The sequence below is a fragment of the Lepus europaeus genome, chromosome X, assembly GCF_033115175.1.
Source record: "Lepus europaeus isolate LE1 chromosome X, mLepTim1.pri, whole genome shotgun sequence".
Taxonomy (NCBI): domain Eukaryota; kingdom Metazoa; phylum Chordata; class Mammalia; order Lagomorpha; family Leporidae; genus Lepus; species Lepus europaeus.
Genome location: NC_084850.1, coordinates 130,131,852 through 130,146,971, shown reverse-complemented (window position 1 = coordinate 130,146,971; position 15,120 = coordinate 130,131,852). Strand labels below are relative to the sequence as shown.

General features: G+C 42.7%; 1 protein-coding gene across 3 annotated transcripts in view; it reads left to right on the top strand.

The window, feature by feature from the left end:
* CDKL5 (cyclin dependent kinase like 5) overlaps positions 1-14,531 on the top strand; it is a 196,434-nt gene extending 181,903 nt beyond the window's left edge. For 2 of the 3 annotated variants that reach the window (XM_062183357.1, XM_062183359.1), the window contains 4 exons: positions 6,605-6,704; positions 10,136-10,258; positions 11,433-11,552; positions 14,140-14,531. In XM_062183357.1, coding sequence (XP_062039341.1) covers positions 6,605-6,704; positions 10,136-10,258; positions 11,433-11,552; positions 14,140-14,526 — 730 coding nt within the window. In that variant the 3' untranslated portion in view covers positions 14,527-14,531. The remainder of the gene's footprint in view (positions 1-6,604; positions 6,705-10,135; positions 10,259-11,432; positions 11,553-14,139) is intronic. The other variant, XM_062183358.1, reaches the window with a different exon arrangement.
* Positions 14,532-15,120: the final 589 nt, after the last annotated feature.

Genomic DNA, 15,120 nt, shown 5'->3' with positions numbered 1-15,120 from the left:
AATGGCCACTATGGTCAGGGCTAGGTCAGGCTGAAGCCAAGAGCCAGGAGCTTCATCCAGGTCTCCCACATGGGTGGCAGGGACCCAAGAACTTGGGCCATCTTCCACTGCTTTCCCAGGCACATTAGCAGGAAGCTGGATCAGAAGTGGAGCAGCCAGGACTCAAACCTGTGCTCATATGGGATGCTGGCATCACTTAACCCATTGTGCCACAACGCCAGCCCCAGTCCACTACCTTTTTGTTAAATGAAATAGAGTTGACATTAGTGACTAAGAGTTTAGACTCTGGAATACAGTATCTTGATCGATGTCAAGTGTTAGCCATATGATTTTATCTGTTTCCCTAACTGTAAAATAGGGCTGAGAATAATGCCTCCTCTATAGGGTTCATATGACAATTAAATGAGGTAGTACATAAAAAGCACGTAGGACAGGGCCTGGCACCACAAGCGCTCATCAGTGTTAACCACAGTGGGATGGGCGTTTAGCCTTATCTGTTGAGATGCCTGCCTCCCAAATTGGATTGCCTGGATTCAATACCCACCTCCACCTCCTGACTCCCAGTTTCCTACAAATGCAGACCCTGGGAGGCAGTAGTGGTGGCCCATGTTGTTGCTGGGTCCTTGCCACCCACATGGGAAACCTGGATTAAGTTCTTGGCTCCTGGCTTCAGCATCAGCCCTGTCCTGACTGTTGTCACATTTGGGGAGTGAACCGGTAGATGGAGACTTGCGCTCTCTTTCTCTCTCTGCCTATCAAGTAAGTCAATCAATCAAAATGTTAGTGGCTGCAGTTACTATTTATGTCATCTGACCTCAGTATGACTTATCAGGTGTTTCCCTTCGCTTTAGTCGGCATGTTCTTCCTTTGGCATGTTCTTCCTCCTGTGACTGTTTATCCTCCCATGTTATGTAGGGAGGACTGCTGGGCATTAACCTAAAAGCACAGGCACAGCTCCTTTTAGTTACCAGTGTTGACTTTGAGAAGCTATGAAAATAGTTTCTTAATGGTGACAATATAGAAGTACAGAAAGGATTGGTTCTCTCTTGGTCATTACATAAAGAAGTGGTGATGGTTTAAAAGATTATCAACTACAAACTACAGGTAGTCCTGTGAAAATTAGGTAGGACAAACCCAAATTAAATCTGAATGTAGGTATGCATTAGTAATGTACTATTTCTGTCTTTTTGAGTATCATTTTGAGTAGAATTTGCTTACTCATGGATATATGTAGAAACCAGAAAACAGTTGTTTTAAAGGCATCAGAGGTATGAATGCGATGTTGAACTTCAGTCCACCCTTCATCAGGTCGTCCTTATTCTAGTATTGTAGTGATGAGAATTGAGAGAGTTCCAGTTTGTCAATGATGAATTGACCCTATTCTTTTGCTCCTACTCCCCCTAATGATAATGCTCTATTATGCTTCTCCTTCTTGTATCAAATTGAACTTAGTCTAAGTCATAAATGAAACTTGACACACCTGGATTTTTTTTCTTGAAGACAAATCTCTAATTGTTTGACCATAGTCTTTATATGTGAGAGAAATGCACATTTGATAACTCTTACAAAAACACAAAAGAGTCTTGTTATGGTGACATAATGAGTTGATAGTCCCAAATTAGCACATAACCTAAGGCCACTCTGTTTCTCCTTGATGGCAAGAAGAGAATATTTATGCAGTGTCCCCAGTTCTGGTCATGGAAAAATCAAACTACTATGTCATATTTTAAAGTGATAAGTACATACTGTAGTATAATATCCAGAGCTGTTATTTTGGCTATCTCAACTAAGAATACACTTAAGAACTGGGAGATAAGCCAGAAATATCTCAGAACATGAAAAATAGACTTATTGAGTCAGATTCATCATCTTTATGATAGGATGACACCTCCGTCCTCACTTAGATTCTGTCTGTTCTCTTATGCCCAATTCTAGTGTTTGGCACTGAGGTTGTAAGGGCAAGAAATAGTGCCAGGTAAGAATACAGTGTGCGGACAGAGAATGAACTGCGCAGAGCAGCAGGTGTTTCTGTCTTTTCTCAGGCCTCTAGTGGGAAAATCATACACATCATAGATATCCGTGTAGAGTGTATAGTTAGAAAATAAATGGCTTCTACTTTGCTTAAAAAGTCAGTGTATAAAGCATTTCAAAAGGCTTAAAAATTGATGCTTACACAGTCAACCAAATTAATTTGAAATCCCAGTAGTTACAATGAGTGAAGAATTGCTATAACTCACTCTTGTAGTGCCACTCTTTTTTTTTTCCTTATAAAGTGATCACTGTATTGGTATCCATCAGTGCTTGGTACCATAACTTGCAGAATTACTCCATAGAATTATTCACTGACTCTCTCTTCTCAGATACTGGCCAACTACCCTAGTCACACTGCCAGAGAAGGGGTGGTGGTGGTGGAAGTGTCACAGAATAATGCGCCTCATCTCTTCAAGCCACCTTCTACCATGCTCCCAAGGGATTATGCTGCTAAAGTCCCAGCCCTGCTGTCTGACCCCACTGCCTGTTTGGTCCCTAGCTGTCAAATCTCTAGGTCTTATCTTGCCCCACTTTCTGTGAATCTGTGAGTGGCTTAAGTGAATGTTTTAATGTTCTCTGTGTCTCCAGCAGCTAACACTGGGCCTGGCACTTGTAAAATACTCAGTCCATGTTGGTTGACTCTTGATTAAGACCACTTGAATTCTTTCATTTATTTGAATCTTTGGGATTCTGTCTTTCCTCTTGACCCTCTTGAGGTACCTCTTGTATTAGATAAAGTCAGAGTGCCCTGCGTGGGAAGGTGCCTGTTTATACCCCTTGTCCCCTGCCTCCTCTGCCTGTACTGTTTTTGTTTTTTTTAAGACCTATTTATTTTATTTGAAAGAGTTACAGAGAGAAAGGAAGAGATGGAGATTGCTCTTCCATCCACTGGTTCACTCTTCAAATGGCTGCAACAGCCAGCAATGGACCAGGCTGAAAACGGGAGCCAGGAGCTTCTTCCAGGTCTCTCACATGGGTGCAGGGGACCCAAGGCCTTGGGCCATCTTCTGCTGCTTTCCCAGGCGCATTAACAGGGAGCTGGATCAGAAGTGGAGTAGCCAGGACTCTAACTGGCGCCCATACAGAAGGCTGGCACCACAGGCAGCAGCTTAATCCTCTATGCCCCAGTGCTGGCCCCAGCCTGTACTCTTTTGATCACAGCTGCTGCCCGAGATAATGGGTCAGGTGATTGGATGGGTGAGCCGTCTTAAATCTTCCATCTCTGAGATTTATGCAAACCCCTAGTTCACCCTTCCCCTGCACAGCTCCTTTTTGCCTGCTCAGCACACAGCTGCTGGCTGTGCCAGGTGAGTGTGAGGCGGTGTGGGCCAGCATGCACGCAGGACAGAGTGCCTGCCACACTCGTGTGCATTTGGCATGGCGCCGCTTGCCCATGCCCAAAGCTCCTTCATTCCTTTGTACATTACACGACTTTTCACGTTCCAGCCCTGTGGCTCGCCCACTCTTCTTCCTTCTGTTTCTCTGTTGATTCTCTGGGTACGTATGTTTCTGCATTGTGTCTCCCTCACTTTGTTTTTTCCTTATGTGTGCCTCCCTCCCTTTCTCCTCTCTGACTCCCTCTCTGTCTTTTGCCATGCGGTCATCCTCAGCTTGACTCCTAGCTTTCCACCTCTCGTTCAAGGGCAATTCATTTCCTTTTTTCTTTTGGCCTCTGTGCTCTTTCTCTGCTTGGATCTTAGACCTTCCATCTCTGCTCGGCTTCAGCTTGAAAATATCTCCTCCTCATTCTTCCTGCTCCCCCTGGACTCTGGGTCTCCAGTGCCTCTGGAGAGAGCAGTCTGAGGCCCATCTCCGCTGTGTGTGGGGGACCCAGCACTGCAGCAACCCAAAATGCAAGCGCTGAGCTGACTTGCCTGCTCCCCTTCTCTTCGCTTACTCTCCTCTTCTGCAGCCTCTCAGCTTCATCTTATTCTCTGCTTCATCTTGGATGCATTCTCTTCCCACACAGAATCCACCACGCCTCCTAGCATGGGCGGCTTAAGGCTTCATTTGCTCTGGTGCCACCATTAGCATTCGCACAGTAACATGTTCCCCTCAAAGATGTGCTGGACTGGCAGAAAGTGCTCTTCCCCTCAGCACGCCTTTGGCAGTTTACCCGTCAATCGGAATATTCTGTTGTGTTCCTATATTCTATATGGGCGCCATTACGGAAGGACGTTAGCTGGATCCTAAGCACGGCGTTCGTTCGCTTCTGGAAGTGCTGGTTGCACTAGATGCTCTCTGAGGCTCCTTTTAATCCAAGGAGTCGTACTTCTGTGGTTCCAGTGAGCTCTACCGTTCTGTGTTCCCTAGCACCTGCAGGGACTAAAGGCTTCGGCATGGAGTTTCATTTAGGACAATCTGTCTTTAGGTCCCATACAAGAGGTTTTCATCTCCTTAATCCCAAAAGTACATACTATGAGAAACTTTGACCAAATTCTTAGGCCTGGTCTGCCAAGGGCACAAAAGTGTTTCTCCCAGCAGTATAATATTGCATATTAAAAAAATTCTGAACTTTTCACCATCCCATTCTCACCCATTCCTAACCATTCCCTCATGTTTGAAGTGTTCTGGCTTTTAAAATTGTAAGTGCATTGTTCTGAGGTCCAGCATTAGTTACTTTATTGGTTGTGTTGAATTATCAAACTTTTACGTCCTGTCTCGGTGAGGTTTAAATTGCAAGTCCTAATGAGTTTGAGGAACACGTGTGCCTGTATTACATGTTTTTACTTCCCTGATATTCCCCCTACGAAGAAGGAATGAGTGTTGCTCCTTGAAACAGTCATAGTTTTTACTTCCTGTTTCTCTCTCTTCCCCCTTTCTCTTTCTCTCTCTCCCCTCCAGCTTCCCCTTGCTTTTGGTTTTCAAAATCGATTTTGGGTAATTTTCAAAACCCTTTAAATTATATTTGTAGTAGGTATTTGTTGCTGAAAATTAAAAAGAAGAAATTATAAATCAGTAATCCTTCTACTCACAACTATGAAGACTTTTTACAAGACTTTTTCTTTTCCTCCTGCTTTTAAAAACTACACACACATACATATATATATAGATTTATGTATATGTATATACCTTGTTGTATATGGTTGGGTACATCCCATGTAGAAAGTTTTGAATCTTGCTGTTTTCACCTAGTAATATTGTAAAGTATTCTTTGAGGATGTGATGTATTTTTATAACATTTTCTATCATGTGGATTAGTAAAAGTTTATATAGATGTTTTCTTCCTTTGTTCCTGTTTAATCAAGTTAGAGCAAAATGCTACCTCACTCATATTTTCTTAGATATTTTAGTAATGTCATCATGTTATGATATTCTAAAGCCATAAATCTGAATTAATCATATCAGTTTTAACATTTTGGCCACTCTTGATTTTAGGAAATAGCTAATAAAAAAATCCGGTCTCTTGAGAAAATGACTTTCCACAGTCGTATATTGTTTTCAGGAATAACACCAGCTGAGTTGCTTTTTAAAGAGTGTAGGTTAAGCCGGCGCCGCGGCTCACTAAGCTAATCCTCCGCCTTGCGGCGCCGGCACACCGGGTTCTAGTCCCGGTCGGGGCACCGGTCCTGTCCCGGATGCCCCTCTTCCAGGCCAACTCTCTGCTGTGGCCAGGGAGTGCAGTGGAGGATGGCCCAAGTGCTTGGGCCCTGCACCCGCATGGGAGACCAGGAGAAGCACCTGGCTCCTGCCATCGGATCAGCGCAGTGCGCTGGCCGCAGCGCGCCAACCGCGGCGACCATTGGAGGGTGAACCAACAGCAAAAGGAAGACCTTTCTCTCTGTCTCTCTCTCACTGTCCACTCTGCCTGTCAAAAAAAAAGAGTGTAGGTTAAATTAAGTAATATAGGTCTCCTTTTAACACACAAGTAGCCAGCTTGCGAGGCCAAGGTGTCCTTTTTCCTGTCTTTTAATGTCGTCTATTTTTATTAAAATGCCTGGTGGTGTCAGTGGCATTTAGCTCTGTGGCAGTATTTTCAGTTAGAAGCTGTTTTTTTCCATGAGTGCCTTGTAGGAAAACATTCGGGCTGTCTGCAGTTTTTAAACTTTCTTATTTCATTTTAATGAATAGATAAAAGGCTTAATTTCCAGTTTCAGACCATTTTTACTTATAATGTTTCCATAGCAGCATTGATTTTTAGGTTCCATATCTTGGCAAGCCACTAATAATAACCTTGTGGGGCTGGTTTTAAAAACGTAAATAGAAAAGTAAAGGTGTGGAAACTCTGCTCTTTCTCTCAGAGGGTTACTGAAAAAGCATCCTTTAAGCATGCACTTTTCAGAATCTCTAGCTCTGAGGTTTTCAACAGCGGGAAAATGGTCCTGCAGCACAGTTACAGATCATTTGTAATAATGCGCAAATTGCTAGTTTGAGTGAGCCTGTGCCAAAGGATAATCATTAACCACGGTTGATTAAATTCAGCTCCTCCTGTGCTGTTTTTGAGGCTCTTTACCTGTGTGCTTGGCTCTACAAGGCTGTCTGACCCTGGTGTCATGCCTTTTCATTCTTCCTATTTTCACATTGGCAAGAAAATGATCGAAGAGCAATATGATAAAAATGTCTTCTCATTTAGGAAAAGTCCCGAAAATATTAGTCACTCCGAACAACTCAAGGAGAAGGAGAAGCAAGGCTTTTTCAGGTCAATGAAAAAGAAAAAGAAGAAATCTCAAGCAGTAAGTACATAGCCACTTTCCACATGTAATGGCATATGTTTCTGCTGTATTCTGTGGGTGCTTTACACGTTGTACATGGCAATCAAAGTGAGTTCTTTTCCTACTGAGGCCTGACATGCATAGACTGTGTATGTCTCTTTTTGAAATTCTGTACAACTGTGCTCATCTCCCAGAGCTTTTTCTGGATTTAGCAGAAAATCTCCAGGAATAGAAGAAATTTCATTTGGATGAGAGGGAGCACTTTAAACCTTTCTCAATAAACTTCTTATTCATGTGGATTTATATTCGTTTAAAAACCTATGAAGAAATGGGATTTGTTTCTCTTTGGGGGCTTAACGATACACAAAAACTTAGGAAATGGTTTTGGTAATCACCATTTCTTATTCTTAGCTGGCTAGTTGTAGAATTCCGGTGTTTACAAGTGTGTCTCTGGGCCATATAGTCACAGAGAAGATTGTGTGTGACATTTCAGGGCTTGCTTTCCTATGAGAACATGCTTCCCCTGTGATTGCACTGTGGGAAGGACTCCACCTTATCTCCTGCGAGTGCTCTGCCTGAACAAAGGGCTGGCTCCCGGGAACCATGTGCCTCACTCCACTCAACCACCCAAGCCAGGATTCTGCTGCTAGTGACAAGAGCAAACAGTCGCTCCCTTGGCTTTCTGACACCTTCCAGATGAGGCAAAGTTGAGTTAGCCATTTTAAATGTGTGCTTCTAGTTTCACTTCATACATGATTTACTCTCATGTATTTGAAGAGGAAGGAGCCATAATCAAAATGGCCTGTTCAGATGGAGTTCATTGATTGCATCTGTAAGATGAGTTGATTAGACTCCGTGTTTCTGAAGCCCTTTCCAGGATGAAAATTCTAAGATTGTGACTCAGTGGTAAGTAAAAATGAGGGAGAAGATAGTGAAAAAGTGTAGAATAACCCAAAGTAGAGATTTTTGTCTTACAGATGTTCTAGCAGTGTTAATCTCCCTAGATTATTTCTTTCACTTACTTATTAACTTCATACATTCAATTATTAGATAAATATAAGCTCATTGTAGAAAAATTGAGAATAAGATCATTTTTGAGCTTAACACCTTGCCACAATAGTACTAGGGTTCGGATGTATTTCCTCCTAGCTTTTTAGCCCGTGCATGTGTTTGTGGAAAGAAGGTGGGGGATTTTGGATTTTCTTTTAGTTTAAGTAATAGTAATAATTTTAGTACAATTTTGTATTCTTGCTTTTAATAGTATATCTGTCTACATATATATATGGTACTACACAAACTTCACTTTCTTCATTTTAGTGGCTGCATAATATTAAAATGAGCTTTTAAGAAACTGTATCTAACTGAAGCTCACTTAAAACAATGTGAAGTCAAAATGCTCTTCAGTCAGATATTACTACATTTGCTATTTAGACTCGATGAACAAATACTTGTAGACTTGATTTAACCTAGGAACATTTAAAATATTTAAGGTGCCAATATAAAGCTTTTATCACTGTAGAATGTATTTCTCTACCTCCTCCTGACCACTGTCATTTTTATTTCAGGATTTTTATTCTTAACCACAGGTCTACAGCCATTGTGAGGTGATTAAGTGATAGGAAGTAGTAAGGGTGAAGGAATTGGGAGTGTTTTTGTGTATAGGTTTAGATTTTGATGTCTGTCTGCCTTTGCGCAGCATTAACCCTACAGCCACCGACCCACCATAGCACAAATAGAGTATATATACCTGTTGACTGAGTGCATTCAGGATTTGAGTCAAATGTTATATCGTGTTGGAGATTGGAGCAGATAGGAAAAGTACAGTTCCCTAGCATCCTTTCCATCCACTTAATCTTTTTATTGAGTTTTCGTCAGTTTCATTTGTAATACACAAAATAGCTACAAAATATCTCTGCACAGGCTGCAATGCCTTAAGCCTTCCAACTCAAAGTTGTTTGTACCTCTGCATTTTTTTTAATTAAAAGAAAAAGAAATAGAAGAACTTTGGGCTCTAGAGTCAGATTTCCAAAGAGTGCTCAGGACAGCCTGCCATGCCTCAGGCTCCTAAGCCTGCTTTGGGGTTAACTCTGCCTTCTTTGAGCTTTTAAGCGTAATTAAAGTTAATTTTTTTTCTTTTTACTTGCTAGAACCCAGCAAAAGGAATCTAAATAAAACAAGCTTTGAATGATGTAAGGCATTGTAGCCTTTGCATAAGATTCACAAAACTTGGAATCTGATACCCAGTGCTCAAGGAGAAGCCTGACATTTTAAAGTGGAGGTGGATCCTAAATCTCGTTTAACCCCTTTGTTTCACTAGTATAGGAACTGCATTCAAGCAAGTTTTGACCTTTCCAAAGTCACACAGTTTGGTGGGAGAACTAGAACCGCTTCTCCTGAGTTGAGTACCAAGCATAGTCTGTTCCGTGGGCCTGCTTCGGTGGAGAGCCTCTGGAGCTCGCTTCAGACCTCTTGAGCAGTGGAAGCTACACTCTTCCTGGGGTTCTTTTCGTTAGAACAGGAAAGTTATGGGGGATTTTACTCAGAAGTCATTATATACACAGCCACACACATTCTAGTTTTCTCTATTGAAATAATCCAAAACGGGGAAAAGTGATGCCCCAAAATAATTCTGTATTGTAAAGGTGCCTGCTTTGATTCAAGCAAATTTGGAAGCTGCCTTAGGAAATCTGGCTTCAGCTACATACCCAGAGAGTTACATAAGCCCTCGGAGCATATGGTGACTTTGCCAACTTGGTAATTGTATCCTAGTTAGTTAGTATCTCAACTTGTAATGATGCTTCAATTTATAGATTGAACTTTCTGTTTCTTGACTTCCAAAGCAGTATCTGAATTGTGCAGGATATTTTCCACTGGGTAAATACGTCTAACAGTGTGAAGCAAGGATTCTTACTCAGTGTTGATACCCCACAATCATGATATATGCCTCTTCCAAATGATGTTTTCTGGTTCGAGAGTTGACCAATTTCAAAAGGATTTGCAGTATCTTCCTCCCCCTCCCCCCATTAGACAGATTGCATGATAGATTTTTTTAGTTGCTAAAGTCCCCCTTAACAATTAGGAGAAGATTGAAGTTCCTCGGTAGCTCCTTATATAGAATTCTTTATAATAATCATATTTGTGATAGTAAATTCCTAGGTGTTTTGTAAGTTTCATGTGAATAGATGTGTGTAGGTCTCTAGGCATCCCTGCTATAGGTACTGATCATGACCGTATGTTATATCCTTAAAAAAAGTTTGTATTTGTCTTAAATTTGCATCATTAAGTCCAGGTAAGAAATGACACAAAACCCCTCTAGATATACAACACAGATTTTTTTCAGTGACTGTTAATGTTTAATCATTTGAGGGCTTCCAAGGGCTAGTAGTTTCAATAAAAGCTTTTTTTTTTTTTTTTTTTTTTTGCAATTAGTTTATTTTTATCTTATATTGCAGACAGATTCCACCACCGGGGAGAATCCAAGCATCAAGAAATCCCTCTTCCCTCTTTTTAATTCAAAGAATCATTTAAAGCATAGTTCTTCTTTGAAAAAGCTTCCTGTAGTCACTCCACCCATGGTACCCATTTTTACGTATGGTAGCCCTGAAAACTGCTCCAGTAAACTTGTTTTACTGATGACAACGGCATGTCTTATTTTCATGGGGTCATATTCTCTTTATGCTAGTTAAGTACCTGAGCCAGTTCCATAAATTCACTGAGATATAAATCCTTTGACACTCTGGATCTTCTGAACCAGTTAAAGGATGTCGAAGCATAAAATCTGCTAAACTAGTGAAAGGCTAGTTTGGATTGTCTGATTAGCCAATTCTTGGCAGACAGCATTCATGAAACCCCTTATCTCCTATAATGAATTAAATTGACATTGATAATGAGAAAATATCTTTGCATTTGGCTCACAAAGTTTGTTAACACTTGGTTAACAGTTTTCTTCTTTGCAACCAAGTTGAATTGACCAAATTGAGTGAGCTAGCAGGCTCCATGAAAAAAAAAAAAAAAAAAAAAACAGCTTCATTTAGTTGGTGACGTGCTCTTTCCTTGCCTGGCTCTAGCTTTTGCTGGTCACTTAGTTTAAAGCCACAGCTTTTACTTGGCATTTGGCATTTCTCTCCTTTGTTCACCAGAATTGGTGAATAGACCAATTGCATTCATCTGGAATTTGTGGTGCAAATTTCCAGCATTCTCTAGGATGTATAACACCAGACCCGGATTTACTGGGTTTGGGAATATGATTCAAACCATATTTCCCCAGTTTGCTTTCCTTGAAAACCTACTAGATTTCTTTGGTTCCACCAAAAGTGGTGTTTGGATCATTTTCCCAGCAGGAAAAAAAAATGTTATTTTATTGAACTGGTTCATAACCTAACTGCAATATGAAATGAGGATACGACAGCAATTCCTGGTACAGCCCAATTTAACTGCTCTCTCTTACAGCAACTAGAACTAACAGCATGGGAATGCTTTAAGGGTTGAGGTTTTTAACAAAGCTGCATGACATCTGCCAATTTTTCCTCACGCAGGGAAAATTATTAAGAGGGCAGCAGAATTTAACTAGCATCACTTGCATTCTGAACACTGGGAGAGTTTGGGTTTCTTTTTTTAATTGGACTTTTGTTTGAGTTTTAGTTTGGTTGGATTTGCTTTTTTGGTTTGGTACTCCTCCTGGGTGTGGTTGTATATCTCACCTGAGCTTCTTGGTATGCCTTTTGAATCGTTGTCCATATTTTGCTCTAGGTGCCCAATTCTGATGGCCCTGATCTTCTGACATTACAGAAAGCCATTCACTCTGCTAGCACGACAAGCAGCAGACCCAAGGAGTGGCGCCCTGAGAAGATCTCGGATCTACAGACCCAAGTAAGTGGGGCCTGCTCCTCTCCCAGACTTTCTGACTCTGTAGGGACTGTCTGTTCTAAAGGGAGGGCTGGGTGCAGGTAACTTAGCCTGCAATGTTACAAGACCAAGAGCTCCCCTAAATGGACACTCACTGATAGCCAAATGCATCTTGGGAGCCAGGATGAATCTTACTTCAGTAACCCCTATCCTGGGAAAAAGGCAAGCTTCCATTGGGTTTCACCTGGCTGGTGAGGGGTGGGAGAAGGGGACGTAGAACACATAGTCCCAGCCCTCTAATACTGTACACTGCAGGAGAGAGAGAAGATCTCTAAAGAACCGTACCTCTTGGTAAAAAGTGAGTCGTGCCATAAAGTGTTGGGGGAGATCAGCAGAGATGGTGGGAAGATGAAGTTTGTGGTGAAGGTGGTAGCAAACGAATTGGACCGTGAAAGACAGATATGGTAAGCTCTATTGAAAGAAAACTCTAGCTTGTGAAATCCTTACTATTTTGGCTAGAAAACAGGCAGACAGTTACATTAGGAGTTACATGTTAGACAGACACATTTATCTGCCACAAGGAGGAATAAGCATAAACTGAATGAGCAAACTTCTCAGATAACTGAGGTTTATCTTCTGTTAAACAGCTCTTTTGGTTGGAAATATTTTAATGCATTTTTTCAGTATCACATAAGGAGCATAATAATGTAATGTACCTGTTTTTAATCATATGAAGTATCTCATAAAGCCATTATTCCAGTGTTTTATAATTTCTGACAGCCCTCATGAGTTCTGTAGTCTGTAGGGTTACTTGTGCCTATAAATGACCACAAATACCTGCGACTTGGAAGGTGGAGGTTCACCTTTCTTGGGTTTTTCCATTCATTCTAACTGTAAGCTGTTACTGAAAGCGGCTGACAGGAGTTCCTCGAATGGCCCTTCTCTTTTCCCAGCCATTTGTAGTTTCTTCTTCTGTTATACAGACTGAGGGGCACAGGGAATGTAGAGAACCACATATCCAAGTTTACTGGGAACATATCCAAACCAAGAACACATGGCTCTGAGTGAGGGCCTGATGCTATAGTCCCAATTTTAAAAAAAGAAAGAAAGTGAAAAACAACTGGGGGTTTTAGAACCTTCTTTGTGAAAGCATTTCTTTGGCCATGAAGCTCCTTTAGCAACTTTGTGTCTCCAGCCCAGTGTGGATTATTATAATCACTCCATTAGTCAGGTGCATGCCGTCAGGGTCTGTAAAAAGCACACGAGTCTCATTGTGCTGTCATGCCAAAAGCAAACAAGCAGTCAAAGCAAAGAAAACGTTTTGGGACACTCAGTGTGCAGAGTGCCACGGGTCCCCCTGTGGGGACTTCAGAGATTTCTCAGAAAGACTGAGGTGGAGGTGGAGACACTTCCCTCGGAATGATTTCTACGTGAGTCACTTCTCAAGTCATTTACCTTGGAGTTCAACGCTCTGTGCCTTCAATTTTTACGGTGTTCCTTGGAATCTTCAGTACTTTATTCCAACTTTGCCAAGCCCTTAAGTGCAAGTCCCTTGTACCATGACATGCGGAGGCTGGGGCTGTAGCGGAGCCCAGCAGGAGGCACTGGTTGTGAGTGCCTGAGTGCTATGCACATCTCTTCTGACAATGACCCTGACACACCCTCAGGTGCAGGAAGAGGAAGAGAATGAGCCACCTTTCACCTCCGAGGAACTGGAGGCTCAGCAGCTGCCTGAGAATAGTTGGCTAGTGAGACGCGAACCACTTGCACGACTGGGCCTTCTGCTTGGAAGCCAGTCTCCCTCTGCAGTGCAGGCCTCTGGGGTACTTTTGGCCAGCAACCGTGTTGGACAGACGTGCTAGCAGGTAGCACCACTATGAGCCCTGTTAGCAACTGAAGGCCTCCTATGAAGGAATTATCTTGTAGGTTCTGTAGGATCTTTGCTTGTTTCTCTGTACTTTGCATTATTAATGCCCAAACTGTGTGTTGCCACCACCACTCCCAAAAAATAAAAATAAAAAAGTACAAATGCAGCAAGGGGAATGTTCAGATTTTGTAATATTAAGGAAAAGGGAAAACTGAGGACATAAGGATAAAAAAGGCTCTACGATTCTTAGCCGAATTCATTTCTGCCCAATTGCAACATCACATCCATTTCAGCTTCTCTTGCAGCTAGTTATGGTCCGATGCCTAGGTTCTAGCCGGTGAAATCTAAATGGAACCATTATGTGGAGCTTTGGGGAAGGCTTCTCAACAGGGGAAGCATATCCCTCCTACCTCCCTCCTGTTGTTTTTCCTTCTCCTGCTGGTCAAATCATGAGAACCCATGAGAAAGACAGGATGCGGCCAATTAGCAGGAGCCTGGGCCTTTGATCAGCGCCATGCCAGCTCCAGGTGTCTTCGCTAGGCGTCTAGCTGCTTTCATGAAGGAAAATGACTCTGATTTTGTTTGAAGAAACCTTAAGAGCAGATGCAGCTGGTCTAGCCTCTCCTCCCACGTGCTTGCCTTTGCCGACTGTGCCCAGTCATCTGAGATGGGAGCTCCGTTTGCTCTCAGCTTTGTGGGCTACTCGAAATTAAATCCTCCGTGCGTTCTCATCCTTTCTTTCAGAGCCAGCCACTAAAGTCCCTGCGCAAGCTGTTACATCTCTCTTCAGCCTCCAATCACCCGGCCTCCTCAGACCCCCGCTTCCAGCCCTTAGCAACTCAACAAGCCAAAAATTCCTTCTCAGAAATTCGGATTCACCCCCTGAGCCAGGCCTCTGGTGGGAGTAGCAACATCCGGCAGGAGCCCACGCCAAAGGGCAGGCCAACTCTCCAGCTGCCGGGTCAGATGGATCCTGGTTGGCACGTGTCCGCTGTGACCAGGGGTGCCGCAGAGGGACCTTCCTACTCTGAACAGCTGGGTGCCAAGAGTGGGCCAAATGGGCACCCTTATAACAGAACAAATCGCTCCCGAATGCCAAACCTGAACGATTTAAAAGAGACAGCCTTGTAATTTGTCCTGGGGGGGGGGGGTGGGGGGGTGGGGGGAGGCGGGGCCACAAGGCAGTTGAGAGGGGAGGATTGGGGTGGGGGTGGGCCAGGGATCGGGCTGGGTGGTGAGCCAGCATTTTCAGCTTTATGAAGGTGTGTGCAATATTGTATGTGTGGGGCTGTCCGGCTCCTCACAGTCACAAATGCTAGTCAGGGATCTTAGAGCCACGGGAGTAGCTGAGGAAGCGCCGCTCCCCGCAGGTCTTGTGTGAGAATGGATAGAGTGTGCCATGGAGGAAGCAGAAATTCCTGCCAGTGTCTCCCCCTTCCGTTCCCGCTGTAGTGCAATCTCTGTGGAAGCTGGGGAAGCCAGGATGCGTCCTGGCACTGCAAAGGGTAGAAAAATCCATGTTGACCTATGCCCTTACCACATATTTTTTTCTGCCTAGACTAAGTGTGGGGTTTATTGTAATCCAAGAATATCCCTTTGAAGGGTTAGCAGATAAACTGTATGTCTTAAATTGTTTTCTAAACTTCCATATTTGATAGGATTTGTAACATTTATTTATAATTAATTAATATTGTACTGTTATAATCATACCTTTTCTGTTATAAT